The sequence below is a fragment of the Rhynchophorus ferrugineus genome, unplaced genomic scaffold (assembly GCF_030347505.1).
Source record: "Rhynchophorus ferrugineus isolate W39M unplaced genomic scaffold, kcgeb_rfMv2 rfM9, whole genome shotgun sequence".
NCBI classification, from domain to species: domain Eukaryota; kingdom Metazoa; phylum Arthropoda; class Insecta; order Coleoptera; family Curculionidae; genus Rhynchophorus; species Rhynchophorus ferrugineus.
In genome coordinates this window covers 5,924,905-5,952,358 of record NW_027472588.1, presented here as the reverse complement: position 1 = coordinate 5,952,358, position 27,454 = coordinate 5,924,905, and the positions used below count along the sequence as shown (strand labels likewise).

At 33.7% G+C, this 27,454-nt stretch overlaps 1 protein-coding gene across 4 annotated transcripts in view; it reads left to right on the top strand.

The window, feature by feature from the left end:
* Lmpt (four and a half LIM domains protein limpet) overlaps positions 1-27,454 on the top strand; it is a 146,388-nt gene that overhangs the window by 9,315 nt on the left and 109,619 nt on the right. The window contains exons 1-3 of one of the 4 annotated variants that reach the window (XM_076413201.1): positions 15,094-15,310; positions 21,668-21,966; positions 23,764-23,849. In XM_076413201.1, the coding sequence (XP_076269316.1) occupies positions 21,802-21,966; positions 23,764-23,849 (251 nt within the window). In that variant the 5' untranslated portion in view covers positions 15,094-15,310; positions 21,668-21,801. Of the gene's footprint in view, positions 1-4,996; positions 5,257-15,093; positions 15,356-21,620; positions 21,967-23,763; positions 23,850-27,454 lie in introns of those variants that run through there. The other 3 variants (XM_076413200.1, XM_076413214.1, XM_076413213.1) reach the window with 3 other exon arrangements.

Below are 27,454 nucleotides of genomic sequence, written 5' to 3'. Positions count from 1 at the left end.
ATTGACCAATGGGCTCATTGACAAAGTTTTAAATTATAACTTGAATCAGTTATTACATTATTATCTCGGCTACAAAATGAAGATCAGCTACAAGTATTATTTGACAGGCTAAGGGTGTTATTTAACAATGGAAACATATTTTATGATATATCAACAAAAGTCACGAAGAAAATTGTACAAGTATTAAAAACATTTGAATCAAGTCTATTTTATCGATGTAGCAAATACGTTAGAGATTATTTTGATCCTAAAATAACCAAAGAGTTAAAATGATGTGGTACAAATCCCTCACATCACGCTATTCTCTCATCCATCATTCACTCAGTGTAATATTAATCAATCATCCAAAACACAGCTTATTATTTTATTAAAAATTAATTACCTGCGTTATTATAAATATATATTTTAGCTACTTGATGTGTAATTCAACGTTAATTTTTTTATTTCTAAAAATACACCTTTAGTCATTCTTTTGGTAGAAACTAATCTCCAGTCTTCCTATTTTTATGATGATGAAATTTCCTGATTGTCTAGTTAACTGAAGAAGAAACTGACTAGAAACAGTGAAATGCATGGTTTCATGGACTTGATCTTTAGACGAAAGTCTTTTTTAGCCTAAATGCCGCTAGATTTCCTAAATCCGAATAGTTTTTTCGTTCTAAATAGCTCCCATTACTACTAGATTTCTACCTAGCTTTTTTGTTGGACATTAAATGCTGTTACAGGTTTAATATGAATGTTCATCCAATAATTTACAATTTTACAATTTACAAGAGCCTCTTTGTTTTCTATATTGAAATCACAAACCACCCAAAAACCTAATTAACAACAAATGAGCTCCTTTGTTAACAAATGTAAGAAAATATAGAACGGCATTGTTGAGAAATTTTTGAGATGTACATTTTTGGATGTAAAGGCCGGCCCCTTGACTAGAAAGGACATAGTTTCTTAGTCTCTCAAAGGGTACTTGTTGAGGTAATTGATAGACGAGTGTTATTGTAATCACCGTTGTAATACCTTGTATATTATCAAGATAGTGACCAATACAATGTTTTGTTGAACATTTGTATTTTATTTACCAAGAAATAAAAGTATTTCTTACACAATTTACAGAAAAAAATATTTTTCTTGGCAGTTATATCTTAATAGCTTGTGGATCATATTAAAACGTTTAATTCATCTCGAAAGTTACGTCTGGCTGTCTCTCAATGACCGTCCGTGATTCATCCTAATGGATTGTGACCCTAATCGACAGTTGAACTAATCAATCTTAAAAGTTACGTTGGACTCTGAGTTTGAAACATTTAAATTTCGCATTTAAATTGTTTTATGTGACCTTACAATACAATAGGAGTGGTATAAATCGGCGTATTGATGAAAATACAGTTGTTTCTTAGGTTTTTATAAATTAGGGTTCGTTATATATAATATCTCTATAATATATAGGGTGGAGTAAAAGTCCTTTAACATTTCAATGGTCTTTATTTTATCTTAAAGTCGCTAAATAAGGAATTTTAAAACTATAACAATAAAAGTGCTTGTTGATTTCATTCCTACAACTTGATTTTTTATCATTGTAGATTATGTAAACTTTTGAATAAATTACAGTAGGTAGGTAGTGATCAATGCTTTTTTTTTAGCTGAAACCGGGAAGGGGAATCTTGTTATGGATACCTGGTCGGGGAGACCCGCAGGAATAAGCGAGTTGGACTCTCTGGGCTACCCACTAAACCCCACCCTATCAGCTGATCCAATAACCCTCACTGATACTTCTTACTGTTAGTGAGGAGGGTGCCCGTAACCGGTAAAAACGTTAAGAGGCACAAGGTTATGATATGGCGCCGGTATCACACCACGTAGCTTGCGGTATGAGTTAATCGCCCATCGGAGAAGGTCAAGACAATTTGGAGTTAGAGCACGATGGGGTAGTGTCGGCTGTGATAGAATAAGGCCATGAAGAGCTAAATGAGTCCATTGTCCAAGAGACGAAGAGGGGAGAAGTATCTCGAGTAGAGCTCGGATATAAAATCGTGATCTAGGGGGACGTCTGTTTCTCTATGAATTTGATTATTCCTGACGAACCAGGGGGCATTGATTATTCTCGTGAGAATTTTGTTTTGAAAGACTTGAAGACGTTCCACCTGGCTAGGTGAGACGTATTTTAAATAGACACTGGAGCCGTATGAAACGACTGATCGAGCCAGCATCTTGTACAGGAGAGATTTTATTGAGAGAGGAAGCCTGCTGGCTCTGCTGATAAGCGGGAACAGTAAATTAACAATACCTTGACCTTTCTGGAGGGACCTTTGAATCTGGAAGATCCACCTAAACTTTGCGAGACAAAACCAAGATAGGTGGCTTCTTCTGACCGTGGGATTTCAGCGTTCTCGATTTTAAGACGCTAAATGTTCGGTGCAAAACGCTTCTTTTGGAGGAAGATGGCCGGGTTTTCTGTGGGTTGACCTGCAACCTCCAGAAATATAACCACTGGACCATCTCATCCAGTTGTTTTTTGGCTACTCTTGAAGAAGCAAAGCAAACAGTGTCGTCTGAGTTAAAAGCTGCCCCAACTTGTGGTCTCCTAGGGATATCTGAAAAAATATATTAAATAAAGCAGGTGCCAGGAGGGAGCCTTGTGGAACGCCTGCGTCGATGTTTTTCCCGTTAGAGAGAATATCTTTAATATTCACATGGAACGATCGTCCTGACATAAATTATTTGATAAGAGCTATTAGGTCATCAGGTAGACCTAATCGGATACATTTCGGCCCTAAGCCTTCATGCCAAACCTTGTTAGAGGCTTTGGTTAAGTCCAAGAAGACCGCTCCAAGTCTTTCACGTCGGTTAAAAGCACAGTTGATTTTTGCGGCCAACCGATGGGCCTGATGAACGGCTGAGCGTTCAATCATTCGAGTGTAAAATCATTAAGAGCATAAAGGATTGCTCTTTCAGCAAGCTTGGAAATGGTACTTAGTAGGTTGATAGATCTGTAGTCAGAAGGTGATGACTTAGGTCCTTTTTTGGGGATAACTGCGATGAATGCATGTTTCCAAGTGGATGGAAAGTGTGCAGCCTCACAATGGTATTGATGATATTAGTTAATTCGGCGAGCTGCTGAGTTGGGCTATCGAAATATTATCAAAACCCGGGGCCTTCTTGTTCCGAATCTTGCTGATCATTTGCGTGAGTATTTTAGGAGTAACTAGATGATTTAAGAGATAACTCGGAGGCACTTTAGAATGAACGGAGCTGGTCTTCATAATGATTTCATCGTTCTCAGCAGCGTTTATATTTGTAGCAGAAGGGCGGCTTTCCATTTAGGCTTCATAGCTTTTAGTAAGGAGCTCGGCCTTTTCGTGGTCGGTGACTGCGAAAGTTCCTGTCTCCGCTGACTTTAGGCGGGGTATGACGTTTTGCACCTTCCCCCTCGTGGGGCTTTTAGAGATTCGCCAGAAAGTTGCGGGGCCATCCAGACTTTGGTCCGCTAGAAATAAGGATTGGTATGCTTGAAGTTTAGACATGGTAAAATGAGTACCGAAGACGGTGAACGCAGTGGACGCCCAAAAGAGGTTCTTACCGACGAAAATGTTTAAAAAATCCACAAAATGATTTTGAATGACCATAAATTGAAATTCATTCAATCATTCATGAATATTTGGGTATGAGAAAGCTCTGTGCAAAGTAGTTGCTCACTTTTAACCAAAAACAACAACGAGTTGATGATTCGGAGCAGTGTTTGAAGATGATCAAGCGTAATAAACCCGAGTTTTTGCGTCGATATGTGACAATGGATGAAACATGGCTCCATCATTCACTCCGAAGTCCAATCGACAGTCATCCGAGTGGACTGCACCCGATAAACCCGCTCCAAAGCGTGGGAGAACGCGTCTGTATTTAGGATGCGCATGAAATAATTTTCATTGATTACCTTGAAAACGATTCAGCTGTTTTAAAAGCAAATAGTGGTTCAAACCATTATTAATATACAAATATTGCGTATATATTAGGTGTATAAACATATTTTAAAACTATTTTTAATTTTATGTAACATTAGGCTGATTAATTATAATTAAAAGGTGTTGTCAATTTCGGTGTCACAATAAATATAAATTATATCACCAAAATCCTCATTGATTAAGATCTTTATATTGTGTAATAAAATTAAAAAAAAATTACCGAAATTACATAGTTAATATGTTTGTCAAGAGAGCCAAGTTGAGAAATACATGTATTCTATTTTTATATTTTATTATAAATCCTTGAAAACACCTGTTGCATTTTAGATAATTGAAGAGGATGAAATCATTTAAACTATAGTGATTACGAGAAATTATCGACAATAACACCTTCATATCGAATCTAATATCACAATCATTGAAAGCGGCTTGGTTGGCGCAGTAGTGAAGGCGACAGGACGGTTCACCTACTGTTGCGATAGTCGTGGGTTCGAATCCTGCTGGGGCATGGTTGTACATTTATGTTTATGATTGTTTAATATTTGTGATTGTCCTAGGCAAGAGTGCGAAATCCGACAAGCAAAAAGATCCCAGTGACGTCAGTAACCAGGCTGGGTAAGACCGGATGTCTTCTGTGATGATTCCTAAATTGGTCACTCGCCAGTCGGTATGCCTAATGCCGAGGACCGTGGTTTGAAACCCACGTTAAACTGTAGCTCCAGTCCATATAAACCCCTAGTTGATAAAAGAAGACTTTAAAAATTTACATGAAAAAAAATTTTTAAATTCAAGAAATACATTTTTATGAGAAGATGCAGATGTTTTTCTCAAAATAATATAATTGATAAAAATACTTGTTAAAAATACTGGCCTCCATAGTTTTTTGATAAAAAAAACTGTTTTTCTATAATCGTTATAATTTTTATATTACCCGCATTTCTCTGTACAACTCTAATCTGTATCAAATATTAAATTTACAGCTGCGCACCTTACCTCTAATCTAACTTAATTCAGGCCCATATTAAATACTGAATCCGAACATTGCTGCAAGTTTTTCGGGAAACAACGCTGTCTTCTTGCAAACCCAAATATATATATATATATATATAACTAGATGTGTAATTAATAATTTAACGATAAGGCATTATCTATCTATAACATCCAGTTAGTTAGCGGTAATTACTTTATTGATATCATCGAATCATATTGTGTATGTAATGTGTGAGTTTTGTGCTATTACTTTAACAGTTTCCTTCAACTAGTGGATAAAATCAATATGATTATTTATGAACTAAATGAGGTACGTGTTTCAGAAGTATTATTAAATTAATTAAATTAAATCATCTTATATTTAACTAAAATCTCTACTGGTCATTTTAAATGATATCGAAATTGTTTGAAATTAAAGAACAACTTAATAATCTTCGATATAAGATCTTTGGAATACGGTGGATGACAAAACAGTTGTTGATTTAGATTGCATTATTATTGGGACTATTTGAAATGTGCAAGATCTTTTAGGCTCTCCTATAAAATTTAAACATATTTAGCCTATATTGCATTTAGTTTTTGGTGCATTTAGAATTGGTGTTAACATATTTAATTACCCTAATATGAATACAAGACGCTGGCCACAATAAATATAAAACTAATACGATGAAAAGTAAAATAAGCAAATACAAATGTAATAATGTAAATACAAATATGATAATATAAATACTAATACAATTCAGAGCAATTTGAACCATTGGCGTAATTTATTTTTGTAGTTAAATATATAAATCAATATTTCCTTCAAAAGGTACTTGTTGGGCTCCAAACTTATATGTATATCATACCTAGTTCGAAAATATACTGATGAGGACTAGTTGATATAGTTATAGCAACTAATAACAAAAATCATAACAATTTTGTGAAATTTTTTTATTATTTAATTACTACATCTTTACTAGTCGTTTCCGACTGACCTACAATTTGTCTTTGGTGGTATCCAAACGTTGCATTACTTCAATATTCTTATGAGAGTGAAGTCTTTCATTATGCCCCTATGTAATTCTTTTGATTTCTTAACTGGCTGTGGGTATCTGAAGGTCTCGATGTAGGTAGTCAGTCCTGTAGTATTTTTATACTCCCGCAATATTTCTCAGGACTTTGTTCTGAAAAATTTGTATTTTGTTTATGTTACTTTTTGCAGAACATCCCCATAATTGAACTCCCTATGTCCATATAGGTTTCAGTATTTGCTTATATAATAGCAATTTATTATGTACTGATAATTGTGATTTTCTTCCAATTAGCCAATACATTTTTTTATATTTCAATTCCAGTTCGTTTCTTTTGTTCTTTATATGTTTCTTCCAGCGAAGTTTTGCGTCAAGATTCATTCCGAGATATTTGGCGTTGTTGCTATATGGAATGATAGTATTATGTAATGTTATTGGTGCTTGTATGGTCTGATTGTAGGTGAACTGCACATGCACAGATTTACTATCGTTAATTTTTATTTTCCAAGCTTGTGTCCAATTATTTATATTGTCACTAGCCTGTTGTAATTTTCGTGTGGCTTCTTTACTATTGTCTCCGACAGCTCATTCTTCATTTGTGGTATATCACAAGTGTAAAGTAGATAAAGCATTGGCCCCAGTACACTTCCTTGTAGTACACCTGCTTTAGCTTCTTTTATTGATTAGTAAGCTTCTTCTTGTTTAGCTCTAAACATTCTGGCTGTAATGTACGATTTTAGTAGTTCGGTGTGTTGTTTTGGTAACATATTTTGCGATATGACACTTATTTCGTCAGTATATTTATTCAAATTCATTTTCGGTAAAACTCTATTGAATCTATCTATATTAAGTTAAATAAATTATAATAATTGCTTCATCACGTCCAAGAAAGTTACGTTTATTTTTGTGTATTATTAAATATGATTTCATTCGATTCAGAAAACTGTTGCGTTGGTTAACGAATTGATATTTAGTTTACGTGGAATTTTTACTAATATCATAACACGAAATCCTGTTAAGGGTTATGGATTAATTGTCCGTTGTTTAGTCATTTTGTTATTTGATGTATACTGTTACTAAACAATATGTCTTAGGACGATCGCGATATATTGATATTAATGATTCTACCGCGCTGTCAAGTTATCGATAATGGTTATGTTTGCACATCTGTTTTTATTTTGCTAATGAGTGTTTGCTTATTGACATAAATTATCAGGTGACATAGTTAGTCATGTTGCAGATTTAATGTATCGGATCATTTATAAATGATTAAAAAAATAATTAAAAAGATACGATTAAGAAAATACGATTGGTGGAAAATTGATAAAACCTGTTGACACTTGAGTTATAATAAATATTGGCGACTAGAGTATAAATAGGGCGGTTTCTTTTTGGTAAATATTAAAGGAATTTCGATTTTATTTTGTTGCTAGTGCTATGGCCATGTGGTAAACATGATGACTAAATACTGTAAGATATGCCGTGCTCCAGTTAGAGCTGGCTTCAAAAATAGTCATTTAATTTCAATAGTCATAGTCATTAGTCACATTATTTCTGGTCTCATCTTCGAACAATACCTGTCAAAATCTGAAAGTATTCTTTTGGCTTACACGTTATAGTAATGAGACATCTTTTGTTATTTCCAAAAAGAACAATTGAAAATAAAGTAATGCCTTCAAATACAAAATAAAAAAAAGCTGTTTCACCTAGACAATACTCCGCATTAGAAGTCTTTGAGAACAATGTTTAAATTAACTGATTTGCTGCCCCACACACAATACTCTCCAGACCTGACTTCCAGCGATTCTAACTGTTGTGAATCTTATTAAGATGCTCTAGGAAAGGAAATTTGACTCAAAACGAAATATGATTGCCGAAACTGACCTCTATTTTGACAGTAAAGATATATTATTCTACAAACAAAGGATCAAATAGTTAGACGAGTATTAGAAAGATCGCATTACTTTTGTCGTTAATGATTTAAGTTGACTTTATCATTTCATTAAATTAACCTTATAAAACATCTAAAAATAATATGACTAATAAACCAATACCAAAATAAGACATGCGACAAAAGGAAAATACATTACCACAGACTGACAAAAATTTTTCGATAAAAAATGCTAAACGACCTAAAAATACTCAACTGTCAGGTACATATAAATATTGTTACGTATTTATTATTACAATGTTATAAGAAAACCTTGAATGCTCGGTTGATTACTTTTTATATATGAATTAGAAAGTGAGTTGATATCAATTTAAAATATCTTCTATATTGAGGTAGGCGTACTAATATATAAATTATTACTAAATATAATGACATCATAGCTTATTTTAACGGTACATACGCTGGTTGTTTATAATACAGTATATATTCGTTCGTTAAAGGAGCTTTTACTATGCATTTCCATGTATAAGAAAACAATTGTATAAAACAACTGCTTACCGCTGAGCAGTGTTGCCAAGTCTAACATTATTGCAATAGATCCACCCTAATTATATCCAGTCAAAATGTATTGGTTATTAAGTCAACTGAACTCTTTTTTATATCATGGATAAGTACAAGTAGGATAAGTATAAGTACAATCTAGTTCTGTTGTATTTGCATCAAAGCACGCGTCAAATCACATATACATTTTACAAAGTGGGGTTTGGTTAACTTTAATCTTCTGACATTCTGGGAATTGTCCTGTAGCTTTATTGCTTCCACGTTGCTATGATTTAGTGAACTTTGTTGAGTCCTTAGTGGATCGTAGTTTTTTGTTTAGTGCTACTCTTTATTTGCATTCAATAAGTTCAAATATGCTCTATAGTTGATTGATAAACCAAACTCTTTGATATTAGGTCATCTTGGGAGTATATTCAACAAGTGGCTCTTTGATTTTGAGTTTAATCTGCTCCGCTTTTTGTCTAAGGTGATGTTGAACCGACTAGTGAGTGATCAACTTGTAGGACCAACTCAGAGAGAGATAATATACTGTCTAATCCAATCTAGTGTTACTGGCATGACTAGATACAAGGTGAATGGATGATCAAAACTACGTTCATAAACATAAATCATATTCATGTCCTGGCCGGATTCGAACCAACGACTATCGCAACAGTGGAAGGACTGTCCCGTGACCTTGACCACTGCGCCAACAAAGCTGACTGTCCATTTTTTATGAAGTTCATTGTGTTTGAATCCAAGGTTGCTTTCTGAATATTGTGAAGATGTACGGTGGCTAGTACTTCAAACATAAATAAATTTAATCTTCTATGAATATAATGAATAATAATAATGAATACGGACTTCATGTATTAGATTATATGAACAGTGATATAAGAAATATTTTGGTGAATATTATTTTTAAATAAATATATGTACATAGAAACTTAAGAGAATACAGTTTTTGTCACAAGTTCGACAAGCTAATTTCTATTCACGGTATTATCAGCAATCTTGTTAGCCTTGACATTTTTACACCAGTATGGTTTGTATAGCATATATTTTTTGTGTGTCTTGGAACTTAACGAAGAGTAGTTCTTATTTATTATGTCTTTACTTGAAACCATGAGCCAAAGGGATTGCACATATAATGTAATTTTGAGATTAACGATAAAAATCATGTTACGATATACAACATATACAACAGCTCAAAAAAAAGCAAGTTGTATATTTCACCACAACATATAATTTTTCCTTGACAAGCCTTGTCTTCAGTCTTTACTTATAGCCAACGTGTCCCTGCTGGCGATGATCACATAATTCTTTATATGTTTGATAAATTGTTAAATGAATTTCCTCTGTAATTGTTTGGTATGTCTTTGTTACATCCTTTCTACAAATTACATCACCATACATGTAACTAGGTATTATTTTAACATACGTGCAGAGTGTAATAATTAACAGTTTACTAGATATCGGTTTTACTTTCAACATTGTTGAAATAACAATGAAAATTTATGAAATACAATGGGCAGACCTAGTTAGGGTTAGTAGACTGTAACATGGTTGGATTTAAGTCAATAATATATTCAAACAGAGGGCGCAACGGTTCTAGTTTCTTATAAATCCATTGCAACGCTCTTTTATTAAGTATGGAGAAGAAATATTTCGCTTCCAGAAAATATAAGGTATATTATCAGTTTAATTAGGCACTTGTTGAGGCCAATATTTTTTCCGTCAGTTTCTACAAGTTTTTCTGTTCCCAAAGAACGATGTTGGTTTAGTAGCCATACAATAACCAATTAATTTTCGCACTTCTTCAGCATTCCAGAACCGCGTGCCATCAAAGCTACATCAATCCGAACAAGTGATAATCAAATGGCGCTATGTCTAGTGAGTACTCTGGGTGAGGCAGAACTTCCTATTCAAGCTGCAACAGTGTATATTTCAGAATTTGCGACTGAAGATTTTCATCCAACAATACCTCCTCAATTTGTTTTTTGACGTTGAAAGATATCTATAGTAAGCGTTTTATTCAGTTTTAGTAGCTCGTAATCGTCATATGTGTAGCAAGCTTTATGGTCATAAATAGATCCTCCTAGATTGACCCATAACCATTTTTCACCCTCAGTTACAATACGTCATAGGAAACTTTTCTTTCTTTCCTGGAAAGCAGTGAAGATACAATGTTAGAACAGTTTAAAATGATATTTTCAGTTCGTGTACTGGTTATTTTTCCTTTTTTTAGGTGTGATCACATGACAAATGTTCAACAAAACATTATATTGGCCACCATCTTGATAATATAGGGGATTACAACGGTGATTACAATACCAATAGTACGATAGTTGCCAATATAATGTTTTGTTGAACATTTGTATTTTATTTACCAAGAAGTAAAAATATTTCTTACAACAGCCGAACATAGAACCTTCTCCTTTTTCGAAGACGGTTAAAAATAGCGAATTCCTCAGAATTAGTTAAAGGTTCCTGTAAAATTATTGATTTGTTAGCATTATTCGTACAATTAAAAAAATACTCAAAACATCCACACTTTTAGTCATAATTTGTTTTGTCTGTCACCTAACTTAAGGTTTCCACCATAACAGAAAATATTATCAGACGTCGAATGATGACTGATCGTGTCAAAAGTTACACAAACATCGTGATATATAAAGAGATCAATAATAAATAAAATGTATCGAAAACGTGCAAATTTCGTGCTGGTTTCCGACAATTGTCCGTTAGTTTTTGGGGGACTTCTCGACAAAAATTTCGGTTTGTTGTATCGAAGAAATTTCTGTGATTTCTCCTGTCCGTCCTCGAGCTGGTAATGAAATATTCATTATGGTTAAAAACAGCTTGTAATCGTCGCTGATGACTCCAAATTTTCATGTTGTTGTGGTCGATACATTAAATTAGAAATCATCCCAGAAGACATCCGGTCTTACCCAGCCTTGTTATTGGAGTGACTGGGATCATTTTCCTTGTCGGATTTTACACTCTTGTCTAGAACAATCACAAATATTAAACCATCAAAAACATACATTTACGACTATGCCTCAGCAGGATTCTAACCCGCGGCTATCACAACAGTAGTAGGACTTTCCTATTATTAGGTGTACAATATTTTTTGTAAGGATCTTTTCTGTGTATACTTCAAGATTTATCGTAAGATTTTAAGAAAATGTAAAATTAGAGAAAACATAATTTTATTTTTGCTAATAGATGAAGCCATATTATAGGGCGTTTGAAATGTAACTATCCATAAAACACTCAAAATAGAAGGGTTGTTTGTTTACATTTGTGTATTCGGTCAAAAGATATTGCTCTTTCAAAGGGGAACATCTAGAAATCATTATCGCCAAATTTTTTGGCTTTTTCGCTTGACACAAAGAAAAGAAAAATGCAGTGCAATCTCGTCATAAAAAAGAGCACGGTAAAAAGGAACGCACAGCAGTTTGTATGAGACTCAAAAAGTTATCACTCTTTAGCGAATAATTATTACATAAATAAATTTTTAAGTCAATATGGAACTATAGTGTGTATGAAGTTTCATGAAGAAATACAATGTGAATTTGATCTCGAGTTCTTCGACTTTATTGTTAACACCCCATGGTATATTTTTAGGCCTATAAATTAGTTTTAAAGTAGTTTTTATTTGAAGATTTATTGTGAAAAATCAGTACGAGATATTTTAATCCAACCAATCAAAGTATTCATCGATACCCACCACTATTCCCCATCATTCAGGCAATTTATCGATTCCATCTCGAAAGGGCGATGTTTCTTTTGAGGCTATCCACGAATCAAAGCACCTCCCATTTTAATATTTCCAAGAATATTTTCACCGGTTTTGTAACATTAAAAAAAAATCATTTATTACATTGCTACTGTTCATTGCTGACTAATTTACAATTTGTGTTTACAATAACTTAAATCTAGATCTATATCTGGGAGGACCCATCTTAGCCTCTGGCGGACGGGATCTGTAACACTCCTGTTAATTCTCGTGATTTCCTGAGTGACAGACCCAGATCTGTAGTATCTGGGTGCACCTACTCCTTAGAATTTATATGTTCATTCCAGCGAAGTCTTGTATTATTTTGTTATTGGTGCTTGTGCAGTCTGATTATCCGTGAAGTACACATGTACAAATTGACTTTCGTTATTTTTTATTATCGAAGTTTGGCTCCAATTATTTATATTGTCACTTGCCTGGTGTAATTTTCATGTGGCTTGTTCGCTATTATCGCCATGATGTGCCATGTGCTACATCTAATAGAATATAACTGAATATGCCTTTGTATCTTCATGGTTTTGCAAGCTGTTCATCACTAACTATAAATAAGAAATTCATTAAAAAAAGGAAATATCAGGAAAAACTAAACTGGAAGTATTCAAAGAAACTTGCATCCAATCCTGAAGATGGACAGGATGACAAATATAGCAAGGAGACAACTCAGTTGGCAGGTGGTGGTTGACATTCGAAGAAGAAGGTTGAGAATGGAAGAGGAATATTGGAATTAATCACTTTGAAACAGAGTTTATGATTGAAGTTATATTTATATTTAAAAATTAGTGTTCTTGACATGGCGATTCAAGTAACAAGATCAGATTATTTTGCATCAAGCATTGCTCTTTCTGATGCCTACTTTTTCCCGCTAACCGTTAATAAGTCATATAACTTGATCACGTCCCATTAACGACGACGAAAAAGTCAAATAATGTTCCCGTTTGTATTATGTTTCGAAATAATCAGTTTATTGTTATAACGTGAAATATTAACCAACATTTCCCAGAAAAATTAAATGACATCGCAGTGACCTGTAAAATAGACAGTTTTCATGGAATCCGTTTTATGATAAATATTTTTTATTTTTGAGAATTTTCTATTAGTCACACTATATAATATAAAATGTACCGACTGGGAAAGCTATTTTTTACAAATAAAATAATACAACTAAATATTTTTGCCGCTAGTAGTATTTTGTTAATGTTAGTAGAGTAGTATTCATTTATTGCTTCTTAATTTTTCGGTACTTCTTAAAAGGTCAATTGAAAAGTCCCCGGTCTGACACATAGATGGCGCTGGTAGAATTAAATCCGTACGTTTTTTAGTTAGCCCTAACCCTCAAAAGATACGTGTATATATTTGACAGCTGTCGGATTATTAGTTTGTGAATTATATAATTTTAAGTGAAGCAACGTTTGTTATTGTGAAAAAAATGGATAAAAAGGAATTTTTCGTGTTGATAAAATATTGCTTTTTGAAGGGAAAAATACAGTTGAAGCAAAAACTTGGCTTGATGCCGAGTTTCTGGACACTGCTCCAGGAAAATCAACCATGAAAGATTGTTATGCTAAGTTTAGATGTGGTGAAATGAGCACCGAGGACGGTGAACGCAGTGGACACCCAAAAGAGGTTGTTACCAGACATTCTAAGATATCAACTGAATATGTACATCATATTATTCACGAATATTTGGTTATGAGAAAGCTCTGTGCAAAGTGGGTGCCGCGCAAACTCACTTTTGACAAAAAAAAAACGACAAGTTGATTATTCGGAGCATTGTTTGATGACGAAACGTAATAAACCCGAATTTTAGCGTCATCCGAGTGGACTGCACACGATGAACCCGTTCCAAAGCCTGGGAAAACACAGCAGTCGGCTGGCAAGGTTATGGCGTCTGTATTTTGGGATGCGCATGGAATAATTTTCATTGACTACCTTGAAAAAGGAAGAACCATCAACAATGACTATTACATAGCGTTATTGGACCGTTTGAAAGACGAAGTCGCCGAAAAACGGCCGCTTTTAAAGAAAGAGAAAGTCCTGCTTCACTAAGACAATGTACCGCGTCACAAGTCAGTGAAAACAATGGCATAAATCCATGAATTGCTTCCTCATCCACCGTATTCTCCAGATCTAGCCCCCAGCGACTATTTCCTATTCTCAGATCTCAAAATTTTCGTCGAATGAAGAGGTTGTGGCCGAAACTGAGGCCTATTTTGAAGCAAAGGACAAATCGTGCTACAAAAATGGTATCGAAAAATTGGAGGGTCGCTATAATCAGTGTATCACCCCTCTTGAAGGGAATTATGTTGAATAAAAAAACTAATTTTGCCAAAAAAATGTGTTTCACTATGGTAGGCCGGGGACTTTTCAATTGACCTGTTAAGTTCGCTGATCACAATATATGTAAGCACCTGATACTAACCAGTCCATCATAACCATTATTTTTTTGAAGAAGCTCCCATATTTATACAATACCATCATAGGAAATTTCGACAAGACAATGCATTTATCACAGAAAAGCTGTTGGAGCCATTAAAAGTACTTTCTATTTTATTCAGTCAATTTGGGTACTTTCTGGGACACGCTATACAATATCAAAAAAAAGTGTATTACTTTTTCACGTCATTACCTAATAACAGAAGACTTTAAAGACTTTAACACCGGTAAAGCCTTTAAAGGTCACATCGCCACAGAATATATACATCATCGTCGACACGATTCGGGTTCCAGAATAAGCACTCGAACCATCCCATCTGGTACCCGTCACTCTTCACCAAAAATACCGAGGACTCATCGCCGAGTGCACCGTACGCCGCTCACCACCGGTCGGCTCGTAGGCGATCGACTAGCCGAAGCCCGACAATTTAATAATTTTATTTACAAGCGGTCATATTAAGAGTCTTTTATTTACGTTTCATTTCACTTTATTTCTTCGTGCTGCCTTTTTTTTCGTACCTCTTGCTGGCCAGTCGCTCTCGGTTTTCATACGGTGTAATTCAGAAAGCGTCCAGTTTCGTTGAAAAGCGTTCGAGTCGGTGTCTGGTAAACGGTCGAGTGGTAATGGCGCTGACGAAGAATACGTGAGTTCGGTGTTCTTGTGACCGTCGTGTAAGGTGTTTAGGTATACCGATATAGTTAAATCTTAAATGTGTACGGCAGAACAGATGTAAATACGATTTCCAAGGACGCAGCGTTTGAGTTTTTATACTTAATCATAAGAAAATTTAACTTATTAGGAGAGCAAATCAATTTTGAGAAGGTTTTACAGTAAAAAATCGTATACATTGTTATTTCTCGATATCTTGGTCATTGTTAGACAACTTTTTTCATCCTTCTGACAGAATTTTATTACCATTTTTGATACTAGTGAAAAGTCACTTTGTTATTGATATTTCTTTAGAATATAGAATAAAAGGATCGTTTTTTCAAGGAGACAATATAGAATCGATCGATACAATTAATAATCAGAAGGGATAATCTCTGGTGTATACGGCATATCCCATTGAAGTGTTTTCATGGAGTAACAGGTCAAATGAAAAGTCTCCGGACTACCACGGTAAAACACATTTTTTTGGCAAAATTAGTTTTTTTATTCAACATAGTTCCCTTCAAGGGTGATACGCTGGTTATAGTGACACTCCAACTTTTCGATACCATTTTTGTAGTACGATTTGTTCTTTGCTTCGAAATAGGCCTCACTTTCGGCGATCACCTTTTCATTCGAGGAAAATTTTGAGATATGAGAACAGGAAATGGTCACTGGGGACCAGATCTGGAGAATACGGTGGATGAGGAGGCAATTCGAAGCCCAATTCATGGATTATTGACACGGTGCATTGTCTTGGTGACGCAGCACTTTAATTTTTTCAAATGCGGCCGTTTTTCGGCGATTTCGTCCTTCAAACGACCCAATAACGCTATGTAATAGTCGCTGTTGATGGTTGGACTTCGGGGTGAAATGATGAAGCCATATTTAATCCATTATCATATATCGACGCAAAAACTAGGGTTTATTATGCTTGATCATCTTCAAACAATGCTCCAAATCATCAACTCGTCATTGTTTTTGGTGAAAAGTGAGCTCGCGCGGCACCTACTTTGCACAGAGCTTTCTCATACCCAAATATTCGTAAATGATATGATGTACACGTTAGGTATATTTAGAGCGTCTACTATTTCATTCAATTTCGATTTACGGTCATTCAAAATCATTTTGTGGATGTTTTAAATGTGTTCGTCAGTAACAACCTTTTTTCTTCGGTCTTCGGTTTTTGTTTCAACTGTATTTTTTCCCTTCAAAAAGCAATATTGTATCAACACGACAAATTCCTTTTTATAATTTTTTTTTCACAATAACAAAAGTTGCTTCATTCAAAATGCTATAATTCACATATTAGTTATCCGATAGCTGTCAAATTTATACACGCATCTTTTGAGGGTTAGGGCTAACTAAAAAACATATGGATTTAATTCTAGTAGCGTCACCTATGTGTCAGGCCGGGGGCTTTTCAATTCACCTGTTATTTTGATCAGACAGATTGGTCCAAATCTATTAGTGTAGCAAAACCATTTTGTCGTATTGATCTTTTTTTTTTGGTAACTGTATGTAGATCCAACAGAAGTTTTTTGGTTGTACAGAAGAAAGTACAAATTGCAAAGAAACAGCAATACTTACAATGTCTTGATAACATTGGGTTGGGGCATAAGTAATTTTGTTTATTTTCTTATTTTTTCAAGGTGATTTTTTAATCGGTGATATTTTGCGATTGTTTGTAATATTATAATATGGTCACTGCAGATTTGTGAAAAAAATTCAACCAAGTGATTTTAACAAACTTTTTTATAGCAATATTGCCCAGTAAATCTTTCATAATTTTTGTGGAATCACTGAAGATGTGCGTGGTCTAGTGTTGTGGTGATCCTATTGGTCAATGTTGGTATTTTTAAATCGCTTGATTCGACTACATTAGTTGTGATCCTGTCAGGTTCTAACTCTTTGCTTCATGCTCTTCCTTAGTGTTACTGCAGGTTTTGCAACCGTTGATGAATCTTCTTCTGTCTGTCACAATGTTCTAGTCACCACATTATTATTGTACATGTTCACTATCTATTCATGTCGACATACCTCGTTATTTTAAAGAGTTTTATAAAATGTTTTAACATTTGGCCGACCTAGACGTTGTTTAAAACACAAGTAACAGTGACATTTCAGGAATATAAACAAGAAACCATATCTGGAAGGAAGCAAGACACTACTTTTATATTCGGAGTGTTCTACAGACTGTTACTTTTCAAACGCGTTATAGTATAGCTCCATTGAAGCAATATTACTCGAAAGACTTAAGTCATCATAACCTTATAGTTTGAATAGATAAATATTTTGAGAAATTTGAAGTGAAACCTTTAAAACCAACTTATTTAGTGCCATTTTTACATGGTCGATATTGAGATACGACTACACATCTCTAATTCAATCTTGAATGTACTCACCATAAAAAGGAAACATTCATTCAAACGCCTCTCTATAGTTAGTTTTCAGTTACTTTTGTAAACTGAGTTGTATTGGTAGTCAAAATAAACCTGTTCTTCATTCGTCTTATGACGAAAACACTATTTGACCTCAACACAGCGTATATTGATTATTGATTATCAATATACGAAATTATTTATTGCCGATCGATTATCCAGAGAACAACACAAGTTATTTCACTAAAACCTCTGTACCTAATATGCTGTGGTATTGAAGGATATATTAACGACATATACCAAGTACTTGGCTTCTTGAACATCCTGAGATCGATTTTGAACCTTCTGAGATTCAAAAGCTCTATTTGGCCTTTTCTGTATATATTTTATTTGTGTTTTATTAAAATAGTGTTATACCCAGCTAGAGTATTATTATTTGCATATTTTACTTTCACTAAGGTAACGTTATTTACCGCATTATATGGGTGCAATCATAAAAATTTAATTTCCGTATAACTAGTAAGTAGGATTCTAGGTTTTCTAATATTTCTATACTTTTTTCATCTACCAGTTGTGTCGGTAATTAATATTTGCTAAAAAACACGTCGTTCACAATGGATAGTTAAAACTAGCGTTGGGAACTATCGACTGAAAACAGTCTAAACAGTCGATAGTCAGAAAAATAACGACAGAAAATAGTAATTACTATTATGGGTGCCATTGCAAAAGATTAGTTTCTTTTTTATCGAACCATTTTTTAGCTTCTTCGGAACCGGCGAAATGAAGCTCCGCGAGCGCGTGCCCCATTGATATGGCAAGGTGGGAATCGGATGGTGCCAAGTCAGGAAATTATGGCGGATACGATAAAACTTCTCACCCAATTGATTTCAACGCATTCGATCAATGTGCATCAACCTAGTCTTACCAGACAAAGAGCATCTTCAGAGTCTTTCGATCAAAGCGGTAACCATTATTTTTTTCGCTTGGATTTTTGAAATAACTTCAATTTTCATCACCTGTTACTATTCGATGCAAAAATTACACCTCCTTCATAGCTTTAACGCAGTATTTCACCAACGCCAACTAGGTTCATATTAAACCTTTCTGTCGGGTTTTCGTCCAATTACTTCTGCAATTTCGCATCTTCTAACGTTTTCGGCCTACCAGGATGTTCTTTGTCTTGAACGTCGAAATCATTTCACCATTATTCACATTTGAATTGTCAAAACCACGTTTCACATGTTCTTATGGTTGAGATATGTTCACAGTCAATTCTCTACCAGCAAACGATGACTTTCAGCGGCTTTTTTCATGTTCTAATATCAGTAGAATAAAATGACACATGTATCAAATCGTAACATTGTACACTTATGGCTAGTGACACCTTTTTATTTCCATATAAGCAATAATTCTTCAGGTCTAAATCTGGACAGTAAAATGATTTTAACAAACTTTTTTATAGTAATATTTCCCAGTAAATCTTTCATAATTCTTGTGGAATCACTGAAGATGTGCGTGGTTTAGTGTTGTGGTGATCCTATTGGTCAATGTTGGTATTTTTAAATCACTTGATTCGACTACATTAGTTGTGATCCTGTCAGGTTTTAACTCTTTACTTCATGCTCTTCCTTAGAGTTACTGCAGGTTTTGCAACCGTTGATGAATCTTCTTCTGTCTGTCACATTGTTCTAGTCACCACATTATTATTGTACATGTTCACTATCTATTCATGTCGACATACCTCGTTATTTTAAAGAGTTTTATAAAATGTTTTAACATTTGGCCGACCTAGACGTTGTTTAACACACAAGTAACAGTGATAATAATTCTTCAGGTCTAAATCTGGACAGTAAAATGGTCGCTCTTTTATCAGTTTCACCAGTTAATGTATCTGTAGGTCATTTCATTGCTATATTCATCATTTTTAATAGGCTTACGTCTGAATGAAACGTATAATCGTAAATTGTTCCATGACAAGCCACACTTCAGTTGCATCAGCGCCAGAACAAAAGGTTTTTTTCGAATAGTCGTGCTTACCGTAAAATTGAATAAATATTTAGCCGTTCCAGCCTTATTAACGCCAGGATAGAATAAATACTGCTAAAATATTCAAATAGTTAATAAATAACGCTGCTGGGGGCGTTCTTTACACCAATTTTAACATATCGAAGACAAGATCCATTAACTAATGATATAAATGGCTTAAAATTAGACTGTTATTGTCTTAATAAACTTAATTTTCGTACTGTAATTCAAACAATATAGTGTAGGGTCTAATTGGTGTTTATTTTTAACATTTAATCGTATGTGGAGGTTGTCTCTTATATTTCGGGATTGTGTTAAATTGTTTTTTTAGCGTGTGACTTTCTGTCGTCAATTTTGACACTTTTGTTTGTTCGATAATAGATCTAGCAATAATTCCTATCATATCTCAAAATAACGCGAGATTCTCGTATTAAAATACTATTTTTGTGTAATGATCAAGAGTAAAACAAATCATTAAGAGTCATCTGTATTTATAGATGTTTGACTTAATGTTAATCCGGTATAAATAATTGAATTATAATGGCCATGGCCGGTTTGATTTTGTACTTTTGATCGAAAAAAAATTACATTGAATTGAATTGTGAAATATTTTTAATTTAAATTACCGTTTTTGTTGCATCTCTTCCTTATTGTTGTTAATTCTATTTCAATGTTATAAAAACGCATAACTTAGTAGAGTATTGAAATATGTTTATAGCTTTTTTAACAAGTTATAATATAATTATTGATTTACTCTTTATTATTCTACTGAAAACACAGTTATAAGTATTTTTAAATGACTGTTAGTTATGGAGAATATAACACTAATTATGTCACTAATTAACCAGAATACATTATAAAATTTTAAAAGATATCAACACCTACGTACGAACCGATTATACCCGAACCGACACTCTCGTCACAATTAATTTGCCTGGTACGTAACAGCCCTCGTAAAGAACGTCAACTAATTTTATATTACATAACAAAGACCAGCAGCTACTATACTTGTTGCTTTCAATTTATTAGTTAGCTGCAGTTCAATTAACCTATTAAAAGAATAAATACATTGTCAGTCAAAACGCGACCGAATCTTGCATCTGCGTCGTTACATGTCCGCAGTTTAATTCTGATAGATGGATAGATTGATTTTTTTAATTGATAGTTCACACCTTGAGAATAGTGGTTTAGGTGGTTGTTAATTTTTTTTGTTATATTCACCTTAATGTAACATATAGTGTATTCAAAGTTTTTTTAGTAATGCGTAATGGATATTTGTGACGTCGAAAAATTGCAATGTTGCCGCATCAACTCTGTATTTTAATTCAATTTTGCTTTGACATATAAATTAGTCTTGTCTTTACACTTTTTTTGTTACTGTCCTTTAATTTATCCTATTTGTTTGTTTTTTGCCTTTGACCTTCCATATTTGTATATCTTGTTAAAACGCTTAAGTCTTAAATTCAAAGGCGTTCTTTTTAAATAAAAAGGAACGTCAAAAAATAATTTTATAAAAAGCCATATCACGCGCTTTAATATTTAAACAAATATCAAACCAACATTAGTTCAGGGTAATTCGGTTTATCGCCATTTCTCTAACGGTAAATTTGGCAACATGGAGTTTTAGCCTTTAGGCTTGTCGGGAGTATATTACTCCGATCGAAAGTAGCCGAATCTCTGTACCATCATGATTTTTACTGTATCCTGAGACATTTAATTAATGTTTACATATTGACATTTTCAAAAATATACATCGTTGATCAAAATAAGTTGCAAGCACTTTGTATTATCATTTGTTAGGATATAGAGTTCAAATAGGAAGATGGAATAATGTTGTGAATAACAATGACAATACTCTGAGTGATAATTAAGTTCCAAGAGCTCAAAAGTGTTCTGCTCGTGCTAATTTGAAGTTTTTCTTATTTACTATACTTCATCAGCTCGACAATTGAATATCTAATCGTTGAAATCATCGCCTCATATACAGAGTGTAGGTGAGAAATGGGATTGTTCGCGACAATAATTGGTTAAAACCGATAAACTGCACGTGAAAACTAAAAATAATTTATGACCAATCGATCTTAATTAACGAGTTCCCGGTTGTCGCTCTAAGAAAAAAAAATGTCGCACTCTTCCGGATATAGTAGTACCGGGCGGACTAGCCGCTCCACCTTGTATTCGAACACGTATTATGACGTAGCCGATTCCCGAAGAGACTCCTTAAAAGGCGCTAACAGTTTGAAGAACGACACGATCAGTCCGAGACGGTGGGAAGTCTTTAGCAACGTAAGTGTCAAGGTTTTCATATTAATGGTTTGTTCGATAAGTCGATCGAGCGACTGTTCTGGTGAAATGCGCTCTCGCCGATCTAAGAGATCGATTAACAAACATATGGGCGTTTTTCCCGCATTCGTTAACCTGTCCATTTAATTTAGCTTTATTTACTCTAATTAGATTTATTTACATTTTTTTATCGTAATTATTAGATTTAATGTCGAATATATATAAGCAGGTAAATAGGTTGAGGAGGTAAATAAAAATGGTAAAATTTTGGAAACACATTTTATTTAAAAATTGAATATAATTCATATTATTGAATAAAACGAAATAATAAAAATAATTTCTATATGCCTTTCTATTTTTATAAAAACACCATTTAAATTAATTTACATCTTTGAACAACTAACAAGTACTGACAAGACCCATATCAATAAACATTATCATAAAAAAGACCAAAATCGCTAATATAGATAAAATTAAATGAAAAAGCCACTACTATTTTTTTAGCAGAATTAGTTTTTTTTATACAACATAATTCCCTTCAAGGATGATACACTGATTATAGCGACTCTCCAACTGTTCGATACCATTTTGGTAGTACGATTTGTCCTTTGCTTCAGAATAGGCCTTAGTTTCGACTCTTCGTTGTTGTTTTTGGTCAAAAGTGTGCTCGTGCGTCACCCACTTTACACAGAGTTTTCTCATACCCAAATATTCGTGAATGATATGACGTAAACGTTGAGTTGATATCTTTAGAGTGTTTCAATTTACGGGCATACAAAATCATTTTGTGGATTTTTTAAATCTTTTTTGTCGGTAACAACCTCTTTTGGGCGTCCACTGCGTTTACCGTCTTCGGTGCTCATTTCACCACGTCTAAACATAGCATACCAATCCTTGATGCTTTATTTTCCTGAGGCAGTGTCTAACTCAGCATCTAACCAAGTTTTTGCTTCAACTGTATTTTTTCCCTTCAAAAAGCAATATTTTATCAACACGCGAAATTCCTTTTTATCCATTTTTTTTCACAATAACAAAAGTTGCTTCACTCAAAATGCTATAATTCACAAACTAATGATCCGACAGCTGTCAAATATATACACGCATCTTTTGAGGGTTAGGGCTATCTAGAAAACATATGGATTTAATTTTAATAGCTCCATCTATGTGTCAGACCTGTGACTTTTCAATTGACCTGTTATTCCAATGCATCAGACAACATTTTGTCATATTTACATGAAATTCAGTTTTAAAATGTTTCAATTTACTTCGTTTGAAAAAATATTTCTACTTCTAATTTATTTTAATTATTTTAATGAGGACTGAATAACTTTTGTTGATTACAATATCGAAATTATGGCCAAAATAGGGCCGTTTCGATAGAATAAGGAAAAATATTTGGGAGTAAACATATGTTTGTGTATTTAAATTCAATTATGTAGATCGAGCATCGAAGCACGTTTGTTTGCCCTCTGGTTGACTCCTTCAGCCCTCTGGTAGTTCCTCTAGACTTCAACTAACTTTCTGTGAAATACTATTAAAATACTATTAAAAAACTACTTACTGTTTGCTTAAGATTTTGCGTAAATTTTGGTACACACTGTATAGACAAAAAACGCATACGTGATATTTGGTTTTTGGTGTACTTTTACTAGAAAAAAAATCCAGACTTTGGGGCGACTAAAAACCGATAGAACAAACCATTTTAGAAGTACCACATCAACTTGTGGTTGACCGTTTCCTCTGATTACTTAACAACTTCTGGTGTTGGCACCATATTTAATACATGCATCATTGTTACAGGACGTGCAAATTAAAGAATCGGATATAGGCCAGCCTTGCACGCAGTGTAACGAGTGTAAGGAGGGGTTTAAGCCGCATGTCTGGAGGTAAGTGTCACTATAAGTCACTATAACATACAATCCACAATGAAAAGTTAAAGTACGCGATGAAGGTTAAACGATATTAGAACGGATAATTTTGCTAAAGACTTTGATTCCAAAATACAAATATAATTTCGTGTTTTTTTTTGACTAGACGATGCTAAGTTTTTAATCTCTTTTTTGTATTCTTTGTATGAATATATAATATATAATAGGTTAGATGAGTGTAATAAAGAATCACCAAAATATCGATTTACAATGTTAATAATATACTATACAGAGATTATTAAAAATACATTTATTTTAAAATTATAAGTGGGGTTAGTAAGATTTTACCAGAAATAAAATCAGAAGATTTGATAATTCACCATGTTAAATCAAACGCCCAATCAGAAGTGGTACGAAATATTGACGTTACTTGTTTTATTGTAAATTTCACGGTTAAAATGTTGGTTTACTTTGACCAACAGAAAGAAAGGATTAACGAGAAAATTGAACTGGGATCCATTGAATTATCAAGGCACATAAGCTAAAATAAGAATCCCTATGTCGACAGTAACTGTAACTGAGATAATAATTTTAAAAAGAATTTTAGAACTTTTATATCAGATTATCTTGTAATATTTGGGTAAATAAAATGCAAGAATTGTACTTGCAACAGCAATACTTATTCATAGCTCTTTACAAAATAAGTGTTTAGACATGCTTTGATATAGTAAGTTCTCTTTTGATTTCTTAATCTAGATACCTGCTTAGTTTCCTTTACATGTAAGTATGTAAGTATTGTTCGAGATGTTTGAAACTTAGCCGACTCAGCATTAGTTTTATTTCGGCATCAAAGAACATAATAAAAGCAGAAAAGTCTAATTCCCATCATTATTACAGTTACCCCAAGCCCAATCAGGTTTGGCTAAAATTTGCTTCAAAAATATCCACATGGGTATCAAATTCAAAGAATATTACTTAAACAATAATCACTATTTCACCACATAATTTTCAATGAAAGCATATTGCATTTTCCTTTTTACAAAGAAAAAGGCAAAATATGACAATAATGTATTTGTAGAACTTTCAAACAAAATATTCATGGAAGTGGTGCAAGGATCATTAAACCTGAACATTTGATGTTTGAAAGAATGTGGTATGGTCATTGTTTTCTACAAACAGCTGCATTTATATATGAAGAACCCCTAAAGAGGTCTACTCGACTGACTACTTTCTGCAGTTAAGCATGGAAGAGGTTCTATTTAGATTTGGGTGGCAATATCATGATTATTGACGGATTATTGGGAATTAATATCTCGACATCCTCAATGATGAAGTTCTTACCATGACTAGCATATTGCTACCAAATACTGCCACATTCCAAGATAGTAATACGAGTTTGATTAAATAATCCACATTATTGTTATTTAATAATATACCTCCTATATTATATAAGGTTTCTATTATAATAATTTATATATACTCCCTCAAAGGTAAATAAATCATTCATTGTGAAAACATGAAGTTCATTGTGTTCAGTTTTTAATTTTGATAATAGCATCTGGCCATTGTTACCACTACCGAAAACAATGTTTTTACATTGTACATTTCGACATATATATAATTAAGTTAATACAAACCATTATGTTTGACGCGAGATATTGAAATGATATTTTCCCTAATGGACGGTAAGATAATGGATATCCAAACAGCTGCGTGTATTTATATCAAGCAGCAAGAAAGCAAATTTCATGCACCCTCTATAGGGACTGGGTAATTTCCTGAAAAACAACCTTTGTCTTTCGTGCAACCGCGCCCTTTTCAGTGATTTCACAGTGACATTGTTTCAATGTACTGATTAAGAACGAACGTTTTGATAGACCGACAGTGATCTAAATATAGTACTGGGAAAGGTTCGGCTATGGTATTGGTCAATCCTCTACGAATCGGCGAAACAATGGAATATTTTTTTTGGAGATATTGAATCAACGTTATTATTATGTACAGAGGGTGGTCAAATTATCACGGAGAACATTGAGATTGTTTAATTTTCTGATTTAATTGGATTTCTGTAACAAATGATTAGTTGGCGGTCTATTATATGTGTTTTATCAGTATCTGTAATCTACTGGCTTCATAAAAACTACAAAAACTATATACAAAGAACTTTATAATCTTCGTTTTTTTAATTTTAATATTATTAATGTTTAATATCATTAAATTTACTTAGTTAATTGCCATTCTCTTATGAGAATTTCCTGAGACTTAACTGCTTCTTGGTGGTAATCACTTCTTTTACAATCATCCGTTTGGTGAGTTTCCACCTGTTTTCTATGGAATTCATGTCTATCTACCTATTTCTATATGAATTCTCTGGCCAAGCCAAAACAGTGATTTTTTCCGTCATATATTCAATAATATATTTGGCTTCGTGACATGATGCCAAATCATTCATCAAAATGTAGTTGTCATTATCAGCGAACCATTCATCGATCTGTGGTAGTAACCGGGTACTCGCTTGAATTGGTCTTTTTCATTTTTCCTTCTACTCGTACAATATATAGGAGCCTCATGTCTTTGGCTGAGATAACAGACCACATCATGCCATCATTTATCATTTACCGAGTGATTAACTTTCTCTACAAGTGTATGAACTAATTGTACTTATCCTGTCAAAGGAAAAAATTCATTTAATTTTCTTCTTGGACCTTGAGAAGGACCATTGTTAATGTAAGACGCCAAACCGGGAACTTTTCAGCCGACTTGTTAAAATATCATTGGGTTTATAAAACTAAGATTTAATTATTTAGAAAGTGCAGTGAAATATTCATTTCGTAATTATTTATCAAAAGTTGTCTGTTAATTTAGAACAGATACTAGGTTTTAGATTGCTTAGTTATGCAATACTAATTTCCTTTTATTTCATTGATACCCGGAAATGTATATTCGAATCGAACCAATGTAGAAGTACATATTATTCCATGTAATAACAAAGCCTATCGATAGTTTAAACGTAACTATTGTCGATTAATGACGTTTATTTGATTTATACATAGATTTCTGACCTCTTCGAATGTTTGGTCATAAATTCTTTTATCTCAACCTCAGCAATGACACTTCTATATCTCTCTGGGTATCTTTGTTCGAACTAATGTTCACACAGTGGAATATTTAAATAATTATTGCATTTTTTAAGTTGCTCTATTGCCTTAACTGCAAATTAAATCAGATTAAAAATAATCAAATGAAAAGTTTAATGAAATAGTTGAAAAACGCTATTAACAAGATTATTTTTATTTATTTTTACTATATTTTATGTCTACAAGAATACGAATAATGTTGCTTCTTTGCTCTCTTAATATTAAAAAATAGTCGCGGGTGCGAATCCTGCTGGGGCATGGTCGTAAATTTATGTTTGTGATTGTTTAAAATTTGTGATTGTCCTAGGCAAGAGTGTAAAATCCGACAAGGAAAATGATCCCAGTCACGCCAATAACCAGGCTGGGTAAGACCGGAAGTCTTCTGGGATGATTTCTAGAGTTGGTCACTCGCCAGTCGGTAGGCTTAATGCTGAGGACCGTGGTTCGGAGCCCACGTTAAACTTTAGGCCCAGTCCAGATAAATCC